The sequence below is a fragment of the Peromyscus maniculatus genome, chromosome 23, assembly GCF_049852395.1.
Source record: "Peromyscus maniculatus bairdii isolate BWxNUB_F1_BW_parent chromosome 23, HU_Pman_BW_mat_3.1, whole genome shotgun sequence".
Taxonomy (NCBI): domain Eukaryota; kingdom Metazoa; phylum Chordata; class Mammalia; order Rodentia; family Cricetidae; genus Peromyscus; species Peromyscus maniculatus.
The window spans coordinates 57,682,951-57,703,742 of NC_134874.1; the positions used below are offsets into that span (position 1 = coordinate 57,682,951).

General features: G+C 41.4%; 1 protein-coding gene across 12 annotated transcripts in view; it reads right to left on the reverse strand.

Moving 5' to 3' along the window:
- Positions 1–20,792, reverse strand: part of Cdk8 (cyclin dependent kinase 8) — a 68,999-nt gene that overhangs the window by 38,319 nt on the left and 9,888 nt on the right. For all 12 annotated transcript variants that reach the window (XM_076561319.1, XM_076561317.1, XM_076561318.1 and 9 more), the window contains exon 2: positions 2,794–2,869. In XM_076561319.1, coding sequence (XP_076417434.1) covers positions 2,794–2,817 — 24 coding nt within the window. In that variant the 5' untranslated portion in view covers positions 2,818–2,869. The remainder of the gene's footprint in view (positions 1–2,793; positions 2,870–20,792) is intronic.

The following is a 20,792-nucleotide window of genomic DNA, read 5'->3' on the forward strand; positions in this document are numbered from 1 at the left end:
TAAAATTTAAAAAAAAATTAAAGAAGTAGGAAAAATAGTTAACTGAAATTCACCTAACATGGAGAAATACCTTAGAAGCCACACTGGAATTAGTGGCTGAACACATTAGGGAAACAAAAGGATCCAGACGGTTTACCACTGTCAGCTGCTCCTCCCAAGTCCACATGATCCACTTGCTAACTGCCCCAGTGAACTAGCTGGAGATTGGTTTTGGTTTCCCCTGCGTACTCCTCCACTGTTCCATGTTGATTCCACTGTAAAATTCTCTTAAGGTTCTCAGAGCCACGTCTGTAGGAAATTCACTGATGGAGACACTTGCCTCCACCCTGGGAGCCGAGCGTAGCCAAAAGCGCCTGGGTCCTTCCACAGCTGCTGTGGACAAGGAGCCACTGCTGCCCACTAGCTAGGCTTGTTTGGTGCCTGGAGCACTGCTTGGAGTTTATATATTTCTAGGTCTCTTGTTGGCATGCTGGGGGCTGCCCCAAAGGTTTGTGACCACTGGGGGGCCCTCTGTGCTCCTTATAGTGATGTAGCATCTGTATACTTTTGGAAAAAAATTGGGGATGGTCTGAGCCATCATCTACTGCCAGCCACAGAGGCAGGACATAGAGGGAAGGATTAACCAAAACTAAGGATGCATAAAAAAAGCCATATAGAAACCTATATTTAGTTTTATTAAAGAATAAAGTTAAAACAGTTATAGCCATTTGCCTAGGCCCTTTGGACTCTGGATAAGCAATTAAAGGTCAAATTAAATAGTCCAAAACTAATCTTCTAAGTTGATCAATGTAAATTTCAGTCTCACATTTGAAATGTTATGTTCATGATGCTCAGATGTATTGTTATTTAGTTTGTTAACTGTAATAAAATACTATCCATGAAAATACAATTTTAAAAACCCTATTTAATGGAGTGACTCTACTTGAGTAGATTAAGCTCCTCCCAGTGCCGTGTGTGTGTGTGTGTGTGTGTGTGTGTGTGTGTGTGTGTGTGTGTGTGTGTGTTGTCTCCAAAATGATACAGGCTTTTGCTTGTTGTGGAATATTACTTTAACTATGTAAAGGTGTGTTACATTTGTTTGTGCTGACTTTGTTAATGATGTAAAGATGTGTTGCATTGCCTGCCTGAGGAACCTGATTGGTCTAAAAAAAAAAGCTGAACAGCTAATAGCTAGGCAGTAGAGAGATAGGAGGAGCTGGAGAGGGGAGGGGAGAGAGGGGGAGGGAAGGAGGAAGGAAGGGAGCAACCTGGGGCCAGCTAGGCAGCCAGACACAAAGTAGGACATATAGAATGAAAGAAAGGTAAAAAGCACCAAGTCAGAACTCTGATGAAGACAAACAGGTTAAAGTAAGAGCTAGTGGGACAAGCCTAAACTAAGGCTGAGCACTGATAACTAATAGTAAGTCTCTGTGTCTTTACTTGGGTGCTGTCTCATGGCCCCAGAAGAAGGCCTGCTACAACTGCCATGCTCTGGGTTGCTCAAGAGAAATGGCTAGGTCCCATGGCTGAAGACACCATGGAGATAAACCCCTTGCCAATGTCTATTCAACAACTATTCTTTCCTTTTCCCAAATATTTCTATCACAACACCAGGCTCACTAATTTGTGCTGTTAAGATTTATGAGTCTCTTTTCCCAGCAGTGTAAAATTACTTAAGACTCAGAGACCCAAATTTATGTTATCTTCATTTTTCCTACTTTAATGTCCTGTCAACAAATGGCCATCCTTTGACGATACATTAGCATGAATCTATGAACTGAGTGTGATTATTTAAATGAGTATTTCTAGATTATAGTAGTCACATTTATATACGGACAGGAAAACTAAAGCAATAACACAGGTAGAGACTGGGATATATAACCATGAAGGTCTGACTACAGAGCCAGGAAACATACATTTGGAACCACAGTTTTTTAAAAATTTATTATCAGCCAGGCTGTGGTGGTACGAGCCTTTAATCTCAGCACTCAGGAGGCAGAGCCAGGCGGATCTCTGTGAGTTCGAGGCCAGACTGATCTACAGAGTGAGTTCCAGGACAGGCACCAAAGCTACACAGAGAAACCCTCAAAAAATAAAAAAAATAAAAAACACATAAAAGAAATAATAATAATAATAATAATAATAATAATAATAATAATAATAAATTTGTTGTCATTGTGCATGTGTTCGCATCACTGCACTTTTATGAAGGTCAGGAGGAAATCAGTGGAACTGGTCCTCTCACTCTACCACGCAGGTTTGGGGACTGAACTCAGGTCACCTAGCTTGGCAGTAAGCACCGTTTCCTACAGAGCCATCTCAATAGCTCAGAGCCATAGCTTTATAAAAGTAAAAACGCAATCTCAGAGATGCAATGTTTAGTTTAAGTGTATGCATAACTACTAACTGTATTAACATGAGAATGCTTCCTTTGGAGTAAGGAGATTCTAATTACCACATGGAAAGCTGTGCTTCCGAAAGAAAAATGGACACAGCGATAAGAAAACAACAGAACCTCAATTTTAGCTGGTGTATGTGAAGACATCAGTCCCACTCCTGCCATGGAGAACGTTAGCTTTATATAAAAACTGACTGTCATTGACCAGAATTAAGTAACAACAGGAACGTTGAGAATTAGTGATATTTAGAATTATCACTAATTAATTAATTAGAATTATCACTAAGAGAATTAGTGAATTTTTTTTCTGTAAATATGTGTTTAGAAAAATATTTATCAGCTTTCAATTCATATGATGGGAAATACAGCAGAGACCTTATGTCAGCTGATATGGTAATAATAAAAACTTCACTTACTGCTATTTCTCTGCATGCTGACATAGAGATTCCAGTTCCTTCTATTTGTTTTAAAGCGTAGTCTTTATCGTCCTTCCTGTAAAAACAAAATTATTTTAATATACAGGTAGCTCTATGTTTACATGCACTTTAATATTAAGTACTACATAAAAATAAAAACATGTGCTTAACACCAACATCAGTTGGGAAAATGGTCTTAAATATGTAGATCAAGGCAATTACTTGTGGAGGGGTGTTAACAGTACCAGAATGCAAAGCCTTGTCTGGGACTCCAGTTACTTTTGAGGGACAGAATCAGACATCGCTCTCCAGATTCCTAGAGACAAGTTTCCTTCTAATTATGAAATAAAGCTTGATTTCTAAAACCAGTTTCCATGTCAAAGGATCAGACAAGTCAAGATACACCACTAATGCACAAAATGGTTGTAACTTTAAAGACAAAACCCATTATAATCATACTCTCGTGGTGTATAACTTAGGTCATACCCAAGCACCTTTAAGAGACATTCTCTTAGCACCTATTTCTAAGTATTATGTATCAAGAACTGTTCTAAAGCCTGGGAATTCACCAGGGTTCGACCTATTATAGTGTCGTGTATCTACTGTCTTGGTAACTAATCTGCTATCACACAATGCCAGTGCTACAACAGGCTAAGTGTAAATCCAAGGGTTTTCTGACTTAATCCAGGGGTGACTCTGACAGAGACCCAAGAAAAGACTTCTTGGAAGTACCATCTACCTGGGGGGATGGCTCAGGCTTTGGGGACTCTGATGCCCTTTATTTTCCTGAGGACCCTGAAGAAGACGAAGAAACAGAAAAGTTGAAGAATATCCCACTTTGATGACTTTTATTAAACTGAACATAAAGTTATACCTTAACAGGAAATGCAGAGGAGTGGGGAGCATACAGTGAGGGACTGATTGAATCTACCCGTTGTAAAAAAAAGTTAAGGTCACTTAATGCTTTATTCTTTTAAGTTATTTTTAAAACTTACATTTTTCTTTTACAACATATTTCTACCAAATCCTCAGGTGCACAAATCTCAATTATTCAATTATGACAGTATTTCCCATGGGAAATTGTTTTATGATAATGGATTTTACAACATGCTTCATAGTAAAAGCTCCATAGGCCTCATAATATAAGAAAGATATTCTGTACTTTAATACTAATTCTAAATGGTTTTTCAAAGTCCAAAATAAGACATAAAAATAAACACACTGGGACCAAGGTAACTCTGCTAGACACATTTATATGCAGGGTAGTAACTGATTAAATACTATACAATATATTCTGCATTTTCAAGGTAGAAGATGAGTTGGAGGCCAGCCTGATCTACAGCATTAATTCTAGGATAGCCAGAGTTACACAGAGAAACTCTGTCTCAAAAAAAAAAAAAAACAAATTTTATATAAGCTTAAACAAACAGACTTTTTTTTTTTAACATGGTAATACTTGAAGCTGGGAAAAATGTAAATGACTGAATATATAGGATAAACCTTCAAGTGCATAAAATTACCTTACAGGGCACTATTGTAATATTGGACAGCCATCTCTTACTATTGGTGGGAGTCAAAAGTTATACTTGGTCAGGCCGGTGGTGGCACACACCTTTAATCCCAGCACTCGGGAGGCAGAGACAGGCGGATCTCTGTGAGTTCAAGGCCAGCCTGGTCTCCAAAGCGAGTTTCAGGAAAGGCGCAAAGCTACACAGAGAAACCCTGTCTCGAAAAACAAAACAAAACAAAAAAAAAGTTATACTTGGATTGTCAAGTGCAGAAGAAGGGGCTATACCCAGCCCTTGTGTTGTCCAAAGATTAACTGCATGCAACATCTAACACTTAGGAACTTCATAAATGCTTAGTGGGGCCAGTAATGAACATTTTGGAAACAAACATGAATTTGGAGAACTTGGTTCTCAATGCCAGTTGTGGAGCAAGCCTTGGACTAATTCTAAACTGTGAGAGATTATAAAAAACTGAGGGACGACTCTAGGCAGGCAGTGGTGGCATACACCTTTAATCCCAGCACTGGGAGGCAGAGGCAGTTGGATCTCTGTGAGTTCAAGGCCAGCCTGATCGACAGAGCGAGTTCCAGGACAGCCAGGGATACATGGAGAAACCCTGTCTTGAAAAACCAAACAAACAACATTAAAAAACTTGAGGGCTCTCCTCAGATGTGGTATGAACTGAAGTTCTGTGTACAAATAAAGAATGATCAACTATAATGACAGACAAAAGAATATTCCTTATACACACACACACACACCAGCACAACTCCACAGACAATTTTGTTTGTGCTCTTGATCCCAATTTCCTTATCTGTTCCCTTCCAAAAGAATTAAAGTGTTAGAAATATATAATCTATAGCTGCCACATCTATATTAATTAGTTCATGTATCAAAATTCAAATATAAGAAATTAGCTAAAAAATAGGAAAAACCCACAGGTTACCTGAAAAATCTTGATTTTTCTAGGCAATCAAAGAGGTTTAGAAAAGCTATAGATTTTGTGTGCAGCTTTTGGAAGGCCAAGTCCCCCTCCCTCTCTGTGAACTGCAATACTCTAATTCAGTGCTGCAGTGTATTGAGGATCTCAGGGCAGGGCTGACAACACTCTTGGACAGTATGCAGGAGCTCCTGAAGCAGATGGAGCAAAGCTTTCCTGTTACTTTCTGTGAAGTAATTAAAGCCAAAAATACAGCATTCCACATGCAAGGGAAATCCAGATTGGAAACTGGCTCCCCACTGGCTGTCAACAGAGCCTCCTCACTAAACAAAATCTGAGCAAGCCACTGACGGCCTTACTAGTCTAACAGTTAGATACCCACGCCATCCTGAGGCAAACAGTACTTAGCATTAGCTAAAAAGGTATAGAGGGAAATGTAGGTGATGGAGAAAAGCGACCCGATGACCTAACTGCTCCTTTAATTCTAGATCACATAAGAAATGTCTAAAAAAATGAAGCACTAAGGAACAATTTTGTCAATACTGGCGGACAACACTAGGAAATCACCACTGATGGTCAACAAACTACATAGTGGCCTGCTAGTAACCCCAAGACATTCCTCACTTCACCATCCTCAAGGACTTAACAGAGTAACAGTCTTCCATACTTTGTGATGTTATAAATTGGGTAACTTGATTGTGGAAGGGGGATCTACAGTGCAAAACAAATCACCACCGTAAATGTTCTTCTAGTGTTCCTCTCCTTAAAATCTCCAAGGTCACATAAGTAGGCCATACCTAATTTGGACATTGTTTATGGATGTCTTTATCTAAATAAATCTGACTTTTTGTAAACAAAGGGGGCATGGAGGTAAAAACACAACTCTCACCTCAAAGAGAGTAAGAGACAGTTTATTCTAGAACCAAACATGAGTGACTGTGTCCTGGAAACATGGACTGGTGTTACGCTGAGTGTCAGTCCAACTCCAAATCAGTTCCATGAAGTTTTATATAAGAGAACAAGTTAAATCGTAAACCAAGGTAATTTTAAAATACATTGGTGGAAACATCAGAGAGGTGGGTCACTGCCAAGCTAGGGAATCTCTGCTATAGAGATACCTGATGCTGTCTGAAAACACTTAGGTTTGCAGAAGCCAGGGATCTGTGAGGTTACACACTGAGGTAGGCAATAAATGGCTCCGGGTAGAAGGCTTGTGTAGGCAATAAATGGCTGCGGGTAGAAGGCTAACGGTAGCCTAAGATAACTTTGGCTTTGGACTTGCAATATTCCAACCTCTTCACATCGCCGAAGTTCTCATCGAGTCAATATTTGTAGTTGCAGCTTCTTTTCTGCAACTTTGTCCTGAAGGAAAAAGATCTAGTGATAACTGCACATTTGTTAAGACGGAATCCAAACACCTGCCGGCTTTAGGCCACACCCCCTGGCAGTAGACTGCTAACAGGAAGACTGCACAGACAAAGGAAAGGGCTCAGGAGGACTCAGGATCTCTGCCTCTGTATCCCTGCTGTCCTGCAGACCCCAAACCCAATGTTTTTGTTTGTTTGTGGAGACAGACCTCACGGTTGTTCATACTGTCCTAAACTCACTATGGAGCTCAGACTGGCCTCAATCTCTGAGCAATCCTCCTGTTCCAATCTCTTAAGTACGGAGATTACAAGTTGTAAGCACGATGCCTGACCCACACACATTCTATCTATACCATCTCCTGAACGCTGAAGGCTGCATGTATTTTCCCGATTATCTTCTTTAATGAGATCTCCCTTAGGGGACTGAGCAGTTCCTCAGGACAGCTCTGCTCTGAGATTTTCCATAAGCACCCTTCATGTTTTCAGCAAGTCCTGGAGCAGAATGATATTCTGCAGCATCTACTCCAGGGGACCATCAGATGATGCTGTCTGAAAATAGGAATAGGCAGACCCTCACACTCGAGTACTTTCCTACCTTAGCTCAGAGAAGACACAAGGCAATCTGAGATGGTTTATGCCCAGTACACATAACTAAGAGATTCACTGACCATCAGAGGCAGAAGGTTGCCATCATCCCATAATGGGTATTAGAGGGCTTAACCAAGTTCTTGATATCCAAGTCTCTTTCCTGGGTCCAATTTAAAATGAGAATTCAGCAGCTTCCTTCTCTGAACTTATCTAATTAAGAATTTCCAGCCACTCATACGCTTTAGCATTGCTTCATGGGAATCAGAGATCAAAAGCTTCATGACACAGGGACCAATAACCACTACCCTTTTCTTCTGAGAAAGTCAGAGTATACCCAACTAATGAGGTTTCTACTGACTTGGTTTCAATGTCTTTTTTTAAATTATATTTTATTTTTAATTATGTGTATGTACACATAAATGCCACATGGCTGTAGGTGCCAAACCAGAAAAAGGCATCAGATCCTTTGGAAGTGGGGTTACAGGTAGATGTAAGATGCCTGATATAGGTTCTGGAAACTGAATTCAGGTCCTCTGGAAGAACAGTAAACATTCTTAACCACTGAGGCATCTCTGCAGCCTGGCTTACAGGTTTTTTTAAACTTCAAGGTCATTCATACTGTACAATATTTTGTTGCTCACTGAAAAAAACACTCAGCAAGGAAGCTTCCCTCATATAATATGCTATGGTTTTTTTTTTTTTATCTCTCTTGTATTTCCATTCGCTATAATAATGTGTCATGGGGCAGCAAATGTGATGGTTGATCTTTTTTTGTTTTGTTTTGTTTTTCCAAGACACAGTTTCTCTGTGTAGTTTTGGTGCCTGTCCTGAATCTCGCTCTGTAGACCAGGCTGGCCTCGAACCCAGAGATCAGCCTGGCTCTGATGGTTGATCTTAAAATTGACTTGCCACAAGTCAGCATCCTCTGAGTAGGAGCCTCAACTGAAGAACTGTCCTGCTTGCCTTTACTGATATGGAAAGACCCGCCCCAAGTGTGGGTAGAACCTTCTTACAGTAGCCCTCATAAAGGACCATGGAAGAAGGAAGATTATTTGACTTTCCTTTTTCAAGCCTGGCCCTCCCTGTCAGAGTGTTGATTTACCCTGCAGTGGCTGCTGCTACTCTCTCTGATTTCAGAACCAGTATTTCTATTATTGACTTAAGACCTGGGGTTCTCCAGGATCCTTCTGAGGCCGGATTGGGACTGCTGAGGCACCCTAGCCGTGTAGAATGAACCAACTACTGGGTTCTCAGCCTTCCCAGTGAGACAGCCACTGTGGGACGACTCTAACCACTGAAACACCAAGCCTCAAGGACCAAAAAACTACTGGGCTCTCAATCACAGGTGTGAAACAGCTATTGTTAATACTTCAACTTCAGCTGACTTAATAAATTCTGTATTTTTTCATCCTATCAGTTTTGGTCCTCTAGAAATGCTAATACAGCGAGATAGTGTTCAAGAGCCAAATTCAGTCCATGGCCCATTAATATACTGTCCACAAGCTATGTAGGTTTTTATATTTTTAAACAATGGCTTAAAATATACCCACCTATTCACCCTACATACCACAAAAAAATGAGACTACATGTGACCCATCATATCTAAACATTTCTTCTCTGGCTTTCTTCAGGGAAAGTTTGTTGATCCATGCTACTCTTCTACTTCCTAAAAAGGAAGAAACTAGTGCTGATAAACTATGCCCTAAATAGACACCAGAAACACTAGAAAATTCACACTGAGTTGGTTGTTGATGGGTCCTAATTTAAAAACCAAGTAAGAGGGCTAAGTCTATAGTCTAGTAGCAAAGCACTTGTCTAGGACAGCCCAGAGTCTGGTCCCTAGCATTACAAAAAATAGCACCAGTGGTTTAGTTGAATCTGAAAAAAAAAATGTATTAAAATTATATACTCTGAGCTGGGCAGTGGTGGCACACCCCTTTGATCCCAGCACTCAGGAGGCAGAGGCAGGCAGATCTCTGAGTTCGAAGCCATCCTGGTCTACAAAAGTGAGTTCTAGGATAGGCTCCAAAGCTACACAGAGAAACCCTGTCTCAAAAAGTTTAATAAAAAAATAAATAAATAAAAAATAAAAAAAGAAAGACTGTTCCCAGCCTAAAAGGTGATCCTACCTTTTGCAAAGCACCTCCAATATTCAAGAAAAGTGGAAAGAACCAGGAGACTACTATTTGTCAAGTATATAAAGGGCCTTGAACCCCTGTAGTCTAAAGATCAAGACTTTCTGAGGTTCAGTCACACTCCAATTAAGAGGTAGTACAGGCTAACCACAATAGGAATTTTATCTTCAATTATGGACTCCACGCAAGTCAAGAAGGCCTGGCCAAATACTGTCTACCAAGGATGCACACTGTTAGTCTAGCGTCTGTATCACCAGAATAACTGGGTTCTAGTTCTGTGTTACACAGTAAGATACTGGAGCGTGGAGAACTTGATGAAGATCAAAGTCTAGCTTAGCACACAGTTCCAGGGGATGGTGGTTTATTTAGTTCACACTTCTGAGCTCCCAGTTATAGCTGGTCATGGCTTCTGGCTAGCAGTCTTTGAGACAATACAGAGCACTGTAGGAAAAGGAGAAGTTGTCTTTGTGTTCTAATCTCTTTCCCTTGTATTCTGTGGTGGTGAGTTATCTCCAAGGTCCCAGTTCTTAAATATACTCAGGTGAGTTTCCACCTTTTTACAGCCTCACAATAAAATTCACCAACAGAACCTTGAAGATGATTTCAAAGAACACACAGATCATAGTGCATACATTTTCCTTTGTGAGCTATCCAGCTGCTTTTGTAGTGAACCTGTTTTCCAGGGAGCCAAACTCAACTGCAAAGTGTTTTTCACAAATGGCAAATTTCTGCTGGTCATAGAAAAGTGATTCCCATCTTCATCAAGGCAGGATCTATGGATCCTTCGTGGAAGTTAGTTTTGTAACACACAAAAACAGATCTTAGCTGAGGACAAGAGAATGGGTATATATCTAGAGGTGATTTATTACTCTTATTGATACCGAAGAGACACTTATCAGCAGCTCCTGCTCCTCTACACTTCCTTGCTATGATGATCTGTATCCTCAAACAAACCCTTCCTCCTTCCTCTCTTAAGATGCTTTTACCATCTATTTTATTAAGGCAACAGGAAAGTAACTAACACAATACAATGTATATGTGTTACCCACATGTACTTACCTTTTATATTATGTATATGATACTAAAGTGGATTATAAATGCTCATATAAATTAAAACTGCTAAAGTAGCCCAACTTCCTTTTAGATCATAGTGGAACTGAGTTATAAGGAGGAAAGCCCTCAGCTCCAGCAGCTCTCCAGGCTAAGGTTGGCCACCTGTCCCAACACACTAATTAAAAAGACAAGTAATGGAGAGAAACAAAGAGAAGAGATTGAATGGATGCAGCCATGCTGAGGGAGCAGGAAGACAGATCAAATAACCCTGAGTCCATCTTTAGGATAAAAAGGAAGCCTTTGGACTTAACTTAAAATTGGGACAAAAGGCGAGAGACATACACTATTAAGTGTATTAAGTGGCTTAGCCAAGACATAGTCTCTTTTTATCTTTTCTTAGTTTGGTTCCACAACATGGTCCAAAGAAGTCCTCCATTGCTCGAGGGGACAGACTAGCTCTCAGGAGATGACTGTTGCTGCAAAGGGCAATCTGCCCTCATGGATAAACACAAGTAGACATATAAACAAGTAAAGGAATAAATGTAAAACAGAATACATCACAGGTCTGGGCTCATCAGTGTTCAAAGGCAAAACTCCTACCAACAGGCTTGGCAGAACTTCTTGTGCTTATTCTGTATTTATAACTCATTAAGGTCAAATGGTTCTAGGTATAATGATGGTTCCTGACATTTTATTATAAAACTGAGTGGGTAGGACCACACAAGTTACTCCCATACACACAACACACAGAAGAAAATGTAATTTAAAAAATTTTAATCCATACTTCAAGATTTGAAGAACTGTTGGAAGTATTTCCTGCATCCTCCTGACTACAAAAGTATTTATCCTGCAGTTACTGAGATGATTGAGCAGTGGTTAGTTGGAGAGAAATCAGGTGAATATGGTAGAGAGGCTTTTCTTCATAGCTCAATTCCTTTACCTTCTGAAATATTGGTTATGGAAGGTGCAGCCTCCTGGGCATTATCATGGGAAAGACTCAAGCCTTTCTGTGGACAGTGCAGGCTGCATGGCGCCGTTTTCAGTGCATCTCACTCATCTACTGAGCATTCTTGTCAGACGTAATGATAATGCTGGGATGATCAGATCAGCACCAGACCACCAAACCATAACCAGACCCCCTTCTGGTGTAAATTTGGCTCTGGGACATGCTTTGCAGTTTCTCCTCAGTCCAATCACTGAGCAGTCACTAGTGGTTGTATATAATGCACAGGTTTAGCTGTCTGTGTGAGAACAGGTTCATTGTTGTGAAGAGTAAGAAAGGACAGTAGTTTAAAATGACAATGGTTTTGATTTTCACTTAGCCCATGAGGCAACTATTTATCAAGCTTTTCCTCTTTCCCACTTTGCTTCAAATGCTGACTATTGAATGGCAGGCACATGGCGAGTTCTTTGGCTCCTTTGGTAGCTGTAAGAGGATCGGCTCTGGTGGTTGCTCTCAGTTGGTTATTGTCAGCTTCTGATGGCTGCCACGGTGTCCTTCATCTTCAGGACACTCCTCTTCCCTGGGAAGCTTCTTCACCCAGCACTGCACTGTGTGTCCTTAGCAGTTCCTGGACCAGAGGAGTTGCTGATGTTGCCAGTTGTCTCTGCGGATGTATGACCCATTTTAAACTCAAATAAGAAAATCAGTTGAGCCAGGTGATAGTGGCGCACACCTTTAATCCCAGCACTCAGGAGGCAGAGGCAGGAGGATCTCTGTGAGTTTGAGACCAAGTCTGGTCTACAGATCGAGTTCCAGGACAATCAAGGTTAAACAGAGACCTTGTCTCAAAAAAAAAAAAAAAGGGGGGGGGGGAGAAAATCAGTTGAATTTTTTTTGGGGGGTCTAATATCAGGTCCATAGTATAAAAGAAATATAACACTGAATAATATCATTAGCAAAAAAACAAAGTGACAAATGTACATTCAAGTGACACATAAGATAATCACATTTATTAAGAAAGTATTCCAGGCCAGGCAGTGGCAGGTGGATCTCTGTGAGTTCGAGGCCAGCCTGGTCTACAGAGCGAGATTCAGGACAGGCACCAAAACTACATAGAGAAACCCTGTCTCGAACCCCCCACCAAAAGAAATGTATTCCAGAATTAAACAACAAAATTAACAATACAAAATCTGCAATTAGTTTTGCACAAGCCAAATGGGTAAGCATCCTATTTGGGACTATGATGTCAGGAAAAGCAAAGGGGGAGAAACTGAACTATCCATCAATGAGTCAAAGAGTGAACAAATGTAGTACACACTCCCTACAGTGGGCCTCATAAGCATTACACAGGCAAGAAGTCTTCAGCCAAGACACCACACCATGTACTGTTTATATGAAGTTGTCGAGAATAAGCAATTCTAAAAACAGAAAAGTAGACTGAGGGTCACCTAGCTTTAGGATTGGAGGAAATAGGAGTAACTCAGCCCAGGGTCTCCTTTTTGGAGAAGAGGAGAGAAGGGTGCAAAACACTCTAAAATTAGATCAGTGATAGCTGCAGCTTTATGACTATATGAAAAGGCATCAAACTGCATACTCCAGGGTATTATTGAATTAAATCTCAATAAAGCTCTAGAGAAGCTTCATGAGCAATATATCTATATACAGCTTCTTTGCAGCATTTCTTCTACAGGTGGTATTTTCTCCATAAAAAGAACTAAGATTTAGCTTCCTGCTTAGTGACAAAAGCAAAGCTACGTTTTAAATACTTTAAAGTAAACTAGTAACCAACATTCCATTCCATTCCATTCCAAAAGCTGTCACCCATAATTAAGGAACTGCAAGTAGTTGTACATTCTCCTGGGGACTAGCAAGCACACCGAACTCAGTGAGCAGTCACTAGTGTAACACAAGCAAATGACACTGGCACTGTGCTTGCTTAGGATGCGGCAGCGCTGAGACCTCAAGCTCTTAAGAGCACTAAGCTGAGCATTTACAACTGAAAACCCCATCCAAAGGGCAGTATCAAGGTGAGGCTTAGGTGTCCATCAACCGCTAAATGGGTAAAGAAAATCCACAACAGAATTCATTCATTTGTAGAAAAATGAAATTACTGTCCCTGCACTAAAACAGATGGAACTGGAGATTGTTATACTAAGTGAATAAGCCAGACTCAGAAAGACATATATTCAAACAGCTCACGTTCTCTCCTATGTGGGAAGTAAACAAGGGATGGGCGAGATGAAAGTAAAAGAGATCTAAAGGAAGAGGGGGCAGGCAGGGGAAGAGAGAAATGGAAAATATGTCATGAAAGTAGGTGGGCCTCTTTGAGAAGTAAGGGACCAACAAGGAGGGAGGCATGAAAGAGCTCGATAATAGGGCTAAATAATTATACGTGTATCAAAATGTCATAACAAAACCCACTTGTGTTCGTTAACCAAAAGCTTAATTTTAAAAACCATCGGAAGCACCTTAAAAATAGTGAACTTTCTGCTTATCAAGCAGCTGAGCTCAATTCCTGGCAACCACATGGTGGCTCACAACCATCTGTAATGAGATCTGGTGCCCTCTCTGGCCTGCAGGCATACATACTGTATACATAATAAATAAATCGTAAAAAAAAAAAAAAAAAAGAGGAAGTTTGTCTCAAAAAAATTATTTAAAAAAAAAACAAAAACAAAAACAAAAACCGGAGCCAGGTAGTGGGGTGAACGCTGAAAGATCAGAGAAACAGAACAAGCCACAGCTAACCTCACCTTGATAACTTCTCAGCTGATCCTATTCCTCAAACTGGAAGCCTCTGAGAACAAATGGATTTCAGTTGAACTGCTGCTGAAAGCCTAAAAGCTTAACAAACTTAGTTCCTGGTCCTCATGCCTTATATACCTTTCCGTTTCCTGCCATCACTTCATGAGATTAAACGGGTGTGTCACCATGCCTGGCGGTTTCCAGTGCGGCTTTGAACTCACAGCAATACGGATAGATCACTGTCTGCAGAGGGCTAGGATTAAAGGCGTGTGCTGCCACTGCCTAACCTACCACTGCCTAATATAGTGGCTGTTCTGTTCTCTGACCCCCAGATAAGTTTATTGGGGTGTATAATATACATTAAAGTTTCAAGTCTACCACTGTGTGTGTATATGTATATATATATATATATATATATATACATATACATATACACTTCTACACACAAACACACAAGGAGCCATAGGCAACAGTTAGAGTGAAATTAAACCCAAGGTAGAAGAAGAGAAGGGGTAAGATTTCCCTGGGTATCTTACTGTACTGTTTGAATATTTTATTAAAAGAATAAATTAATTTTTAAAATCCAATTGCATTCAATAATAAAAATATACTCTTCAAAGCCTTTGATCTAAATTCCTACTTAGACAATATGACATTACACTGAAGAACTACATGGGTATTAATTGACATCAACTGCCAACTGAAAGAGCTAAATTCTGAGGGCCACTTAAATGTCTATCATCAGAGAAACAATTAAGTACATATATACATGCATACGTAGCAATATTCTGCAATAATAAAAATGATTGAGAATTATATGCTTATGGAAATAGATAATTTTTAAGGATTTACTGTTTTATTATTTCTTACATTATGTTTGGATTTGTGTTGTGTGTTATGAGTGCACATGCATGTCCTAGCATGTACAAAGGGGCCAGAGGACAATTAGGAATCTCCCTACCACCTAAGCCATCTCACCAGCCCAAAGAAATATTTTAATGAAAAGACATAAGACATAGAGATTTTACTAATACACACCAGGGAGGGGGGTGGGGTGGGTGGGTGGTGGTGAGTGTTAATTTGGAAGACAACCGAATTATCAAAATTAACTGTCCAACAGCAGAATTATGGATTTAGTTTCTTTATTTCTGAACATTATTCTTCTTATAAATTAGAAGGGAGAATAAAAGCTATTCTGTTTGAAAAGTGAGGTGGGTTTTAAATATGTATTAAATATACATAAATAAAAGGAATCTACAGGTTTAGCTTCAGTAACAGAACCAAAACTGTAAGTAATTACTCTTTTCAGAGCTAACCATGTATTGTATGACTTTCCCTGTAAAGTTTTTATTCACCAAAGATAATATTGAAAGGGCAACAACAGATAAAAGGAATAATTCCACCCAAGTCCAACGAGGCAAACCAACGAGTTTAACTGGGGTTACTCACAGGAGCACGGGTAACTTACATGCAATTACACCACCAACACAAGTACCTCCCCTCCCCACAGCATTGTTCTCTTTTGTTTTGGTTAGTTTGTTTTTTTGAGACAGGTCTCTCTATGTAGCCATGGTCATCCTGAACTCTCTACGTAGACTATGCTGGCCTCTGCCTACTGAATAGGTGGGGTTAAAGGCATGTAGCACCGTAGTGGCTCCCACAGTAATTCTAAGTAATTTACAGCTCCTCAGGGAGGGGAGAGTCTCATGAGTAATCTGACCCCTTCCATGAAGGAAAGAAAGGTCTTGTGCAGGCTCCAATTTCAAGACCGCAATGGCAGATCTCATGCCTGGAAGACATAGTTCTTAGTATCTCTTCCTTCAGTTCCTGGTTTTTTGTTTTGTTTTGTTGTTTTTTTCTGTCCTCCTGTACAATGTCCCCTGGGCCTTGGAGAGGTGATATTACCTTATCCTAGTTAGGGCTACACACATTGAGCTGCTATGCCACACCAACCTTCACTTATTCTTGGCACTCTGACCTCTGGCCACTGGATGGGCTCATAAGGCTGGCTCATGCTACATGGCCTGGCCCAGAACCAAGGAGGAAATGGGACCACGCTCTCTTCTGCTGTACCTGCCATTAAAGTCGGCTCCCTGGGTCTGATAAGCCACAAACTGGCATAATACCAAACATCTTAACACTTCTCCATGACCGCACCTGGCTGCTGATCTGGGGGAACAATTTCCACTAATATACTACTTCCAGGCAGGAAAATGTACACAGCAAACTCCACCCTGTCCATCCTTGAGACAAGCACAACCATCTTCACCTGCATACTGCTCTAGCTCCATATCCATCTATAGTATACATAATGCTCCTGGGACCACCTGAAACCAAAGTGCACCTACTCCTATATCCACCCACGCCTAAATGGGCTGTACATTAGTAGGGACCAATAACTTCCCTGACTGAACAGTGCACACCTGCACAAACCTTGTCCACTCCATTGGGGGAGTGGGTAGGACAGTTCCTGACCCAGCAGATCTTCTTCCTCAGAAGCAGACAGAGTAGAAATCATGTGTATCTCTTTCATCCTTTTGGTGAACTGTTGAACAGCCCAGAAGCACAGCATTGGACTTTCTGTTACAACCATTCTATTCCAGCTACTCACAAATCTTTCCATATCTGCTTTGAGTGACCCAAACAGGACCTTTTATCTTTCTTTTTCTCCTCTCTGCTTGACATTTTTAGCAATTTACTAACTCAATTCACATGCAAGGCTAAGTCACACAGATCCTCTCAGAACCTTTCCTTCTTTGTAAAATCATGACCCACCAGGCCCCCCCCCCAAAGCCCCCTTATGTGTGCCAAGGTTCTTGCTTGGTTAGCTTCCTTCTTAATTCTCAGGTGAACAGTCTTCTTACTGGGTCCAGGTACTGGGCACACATACAGCCTCTGTCATGCTCACTTCCTCAACACCATGTTTACCTCATTTTCTTTCTCTTCACTGTTAAATATTCCCACTGAGGCAAGAAAGAAACACTGAGAAATTAATAGGGACATGAGAGGAAAGGATCCTGTCATCCCAGAGTCTGATTAACGGCTCTTGCCATCAGGGAAGCCAAATATTCCTATACAATTTGAGATTTCTTTCATATACAGATATTTTATGTTAAAACAACAGTGAGCCAAGGCTAAGTCCATGTGACCTTGGGTAAGGTCTCATCCCTTTCCCCAGACACTGCTGTTAACAGTAAAAATATGCCTCCGCCCAGTATCCCTGGAGGCTAGACTTTGACGTTGTTGACTGCAATTATATTAGGTATCCCTCAGGAACCATTCAGTAATAAATAAGACAGTGCCTTTGAGCCTCCCCATAATCCTGTATGTAAGCACTGTAAAAACAATGAGCTACATACAACTCCCCCTTGAAGAGCCCCTATCTACTTTTGACTTTCTTCTGAACACCTTTTTCTCCCAATCCTCTTACTTAAACTTCTACTAAATTATTTTGAAACAATCTCCAACTTTGCTTCATGCTGGCTAATCCTAAAATTATTTTCAGCATCATAGCCATGAATACTAGTTTGGTCTAAGCTAAGGGCCCTAAAGCTCTACACAAAGTCCTCGTTCTGCTGAGAGTGACAGTGGGGGGCTGTGCCTCCTTTACCTCTACCCCAAAATGCTGACACTGTGTATTCCGAGTTTTTGGATCCCAGGAGGAGCTCTTCAGCATATCTAATGTGTAAATTCTTTCTTACTCATGCCTCGCTTAAGCAATGGTTTATTTCAACTTCATCCAATGTACCACCAGATCAACCCGTGTTCCTGCTGATTCCCCCTTTCAGGAGCAAGCTCTTTCTGGTAGACAGCTGAGCCTCAGTTTCACACCTTGTCACCATCATCCATAGCCAAAGCCATGCAACTGGTGCCATCGCTTCCTTAGAACCCCATGGTCTACCAGCCATCTGAGACATCCCCATGTCTGACGTCAAGAGGCCTGACACAGAGGCAAAGGACCCATCTGGATTTCCCACCTTCATCTACATGTCTGAATCACTGCCAGCAGGGGCTATTACTGCAGCAAGAAGGGACAGCACTGTGTACCACGTGGAGAAGGGACAGCACTGTGTACCACGTGGAGAAGGGACAGCACTGTGTACCACGTGGAGAAGGGACACCACTGTGTACCACGTGGAGAAGGGACAGCACTGTGTACCACGTGGAGAAGGGACAGCACTGTGTACCACGTGGAGAAGGGACAGCACTGTGTACCACGTGGAGAAGGGACAGCACTGTGTACCACGTGGAGAAGGGACAGCACTCTATACCCCCTCAGATGCTCAGTCCTCAAACATCTTAGTCCCTGTTGCATGTTTCATCCCTCAAAGCAGAAAAGCAGTGTTCCTCCCAAACTGACCTTGGTTTATATCCAGCTGCTTTAAGCACGAAGTGTTGCACGACTTCTCCTAAGAAGTCTAATTCTGTTCACTCCAGACAGAGAAGGCAACAACAAATCAGAAATTAGCCCACCCAAGTCTAGGTTCGTAAACTAACTGGTTTAAGTGGGGTTACTTACAGGCACAGAAAGCAGTTTACCTGTAGCTGTACTGCTCAAGAGTCTACCCCCAGGGAGGGGAGAGGCTCCAGGGCCTTCAGAGTCCTTTTCCCCTTCCAGGAGGATCTCCAGGGCCCTGTGTCATCAGAGCGGTCCTGATTTCAAGCAAGTCATATCCAGAGGACAACACCATGAAAGCATTAAAACATCCTGGACAGAACCTAAGATAAAAGTTATTGTTTAAACTTCATAGCCATTGTTTTCTCAAGGATTCATACTGGGTACTTTTCTTGCTCTGCTCTCTAAGCAACTCCACTGTCACGTAAGTATTCATTCACTCCAAAGTCTATGTCCAGATTCCTCTTTGGGGCACTGAGTGCATCTGTTTAACAGATATTTCTTCCTGGATGTTTGACAAGACACCTAAAATTCAACATATTAAAACTCCACTCATCGCCTTCCCTACAAGCTTAATCCTCTTCCTATTTTGGCTATCCATACTCACAGCCTTATCCTTGATTCACCTCAATTTTTCTACCACATCTAATAAATCAATGAGTGCAACTGGTCCTTTTCTTCACTCCCTTCCCAAGCCACCATCACGCCACATCTGGATTATCACTGTTTCCTAAGCAGTTCCCTACAGTCATTTTGACTGGGTTACCAAACCATCTCTTTAAACTGGTTATCACTCTCTGCTTAAAAGCCCACAAATGGTCCCCACTGCCTGAGAAGTACGAAGTCCAAAACACAATTTTCTTTTTAAATTATTCATCTCTCATATATTGCATCCCAACCACAGTTCCCCTCTTCTCTCCTTCTAGCCTCCCTCCCCCGTCCCCCACCTCTCCTCCAGATCCAACTCCTCCTCCATTTCCCTTCAGAAAAGGGCAGGCCTCCCAGTTATAACATCAAGTTATAATAAGTTTAGGCACATCTCCTCATATTAAGGCTGGATGAGGCAACCCAGTAAGAGGAAAAGGATCCCAAAAGCAGGCAAAGGAGCCAGAGACAGCCCTGGCTCCCACTGTTAGGAGTTCTACAAGAACACCAAGCTACACAACCATGACATATATGCAGAGGACCTAGCTCACACCCATACAGGGTCCCCAATTGTCGGTTCAGTCTCTGTGAGGCCCTATGAACCCAGGTTAGCTGATTCTGTGGGCCAATTTCTTATGGTGCCCTTGACACCCTCTGGTGCCTACAATCCTTCCTCCCCCTCTTTGGCACGATTCCTTGAGCTCCGCCTAATGTTTGGCTGTGGGTTTCTGTATTTGCTCCCATCGGTTGTTGGATGAAGCCTCTCTGATGATAATTATGGTAGGCTCTGGTCTACGAATACAGCAGAGGATCATTAGAAAAATCATTTCATTGACTTTCTTTCTTCCTTCCTTTCTTTCTTTTTTGTTGATCGTGTTTGGTTCTATGGTAGCTCTCTGGCAGAACATAATTTTCAAAAACACACTTAGGTCTCCAAACAACAATAAACAAACAAACAAAAAAACAAACAAAAAAACCCCACCCCAATTCATTTATTTTTATTTTATGTGCAATGATATTCGGCCTGTCATATGTCTATGTGGGGGAACTGGAGTTACAGACAGTTGTGAGTTGCCATGTGGGTGCTGGGAATTGAAACAGTATCCTCTGGAAGAGCTGCCATCTCTCCAGCCTCTCCAACTTTTTTTTTTTTAATGCCTATCTTCCCACCTCTCACTCCTCTGTAGGATTGGCATGGGGATTCTATCCATTGTTTCACCTTACCAAGTTTTTCCTTCACACTTCCGCACAGGCTACTTGGTGGCTCCAAAGATGGGAGCTAAATTTAGCCTTCTCCTTCTTAACTCACAAGATCTCAAAATTACCTCAAAAACAAACAAACACGTAACAACTTGACTAGTACATATTATCGTGCTCCCTTTCAACCAGACTGTAACTCCTCCCATGTGAAGAAATTCTGAGTGAGGTATTGCAGCACACTCCTATAATTACAGCACTTGGGACACTGAGGCTGGATGACTGGGAGACTCTGGGGAACTAAGAGAATAAGGCCAGCCTGGGCCATGTGGCAAGACTTTGTCAAAAAGCAAAGAGGAGGCTGGTGGTGGCGCACGCCTTTAATCCCAGCACTCAGGAGGCAGAGGCAGGCGGATCCCTGTGAGTTTGAGGACAGCCTCATCTTACATAATGAGTTCTAGGACAGCCAGGGCTGTTACACA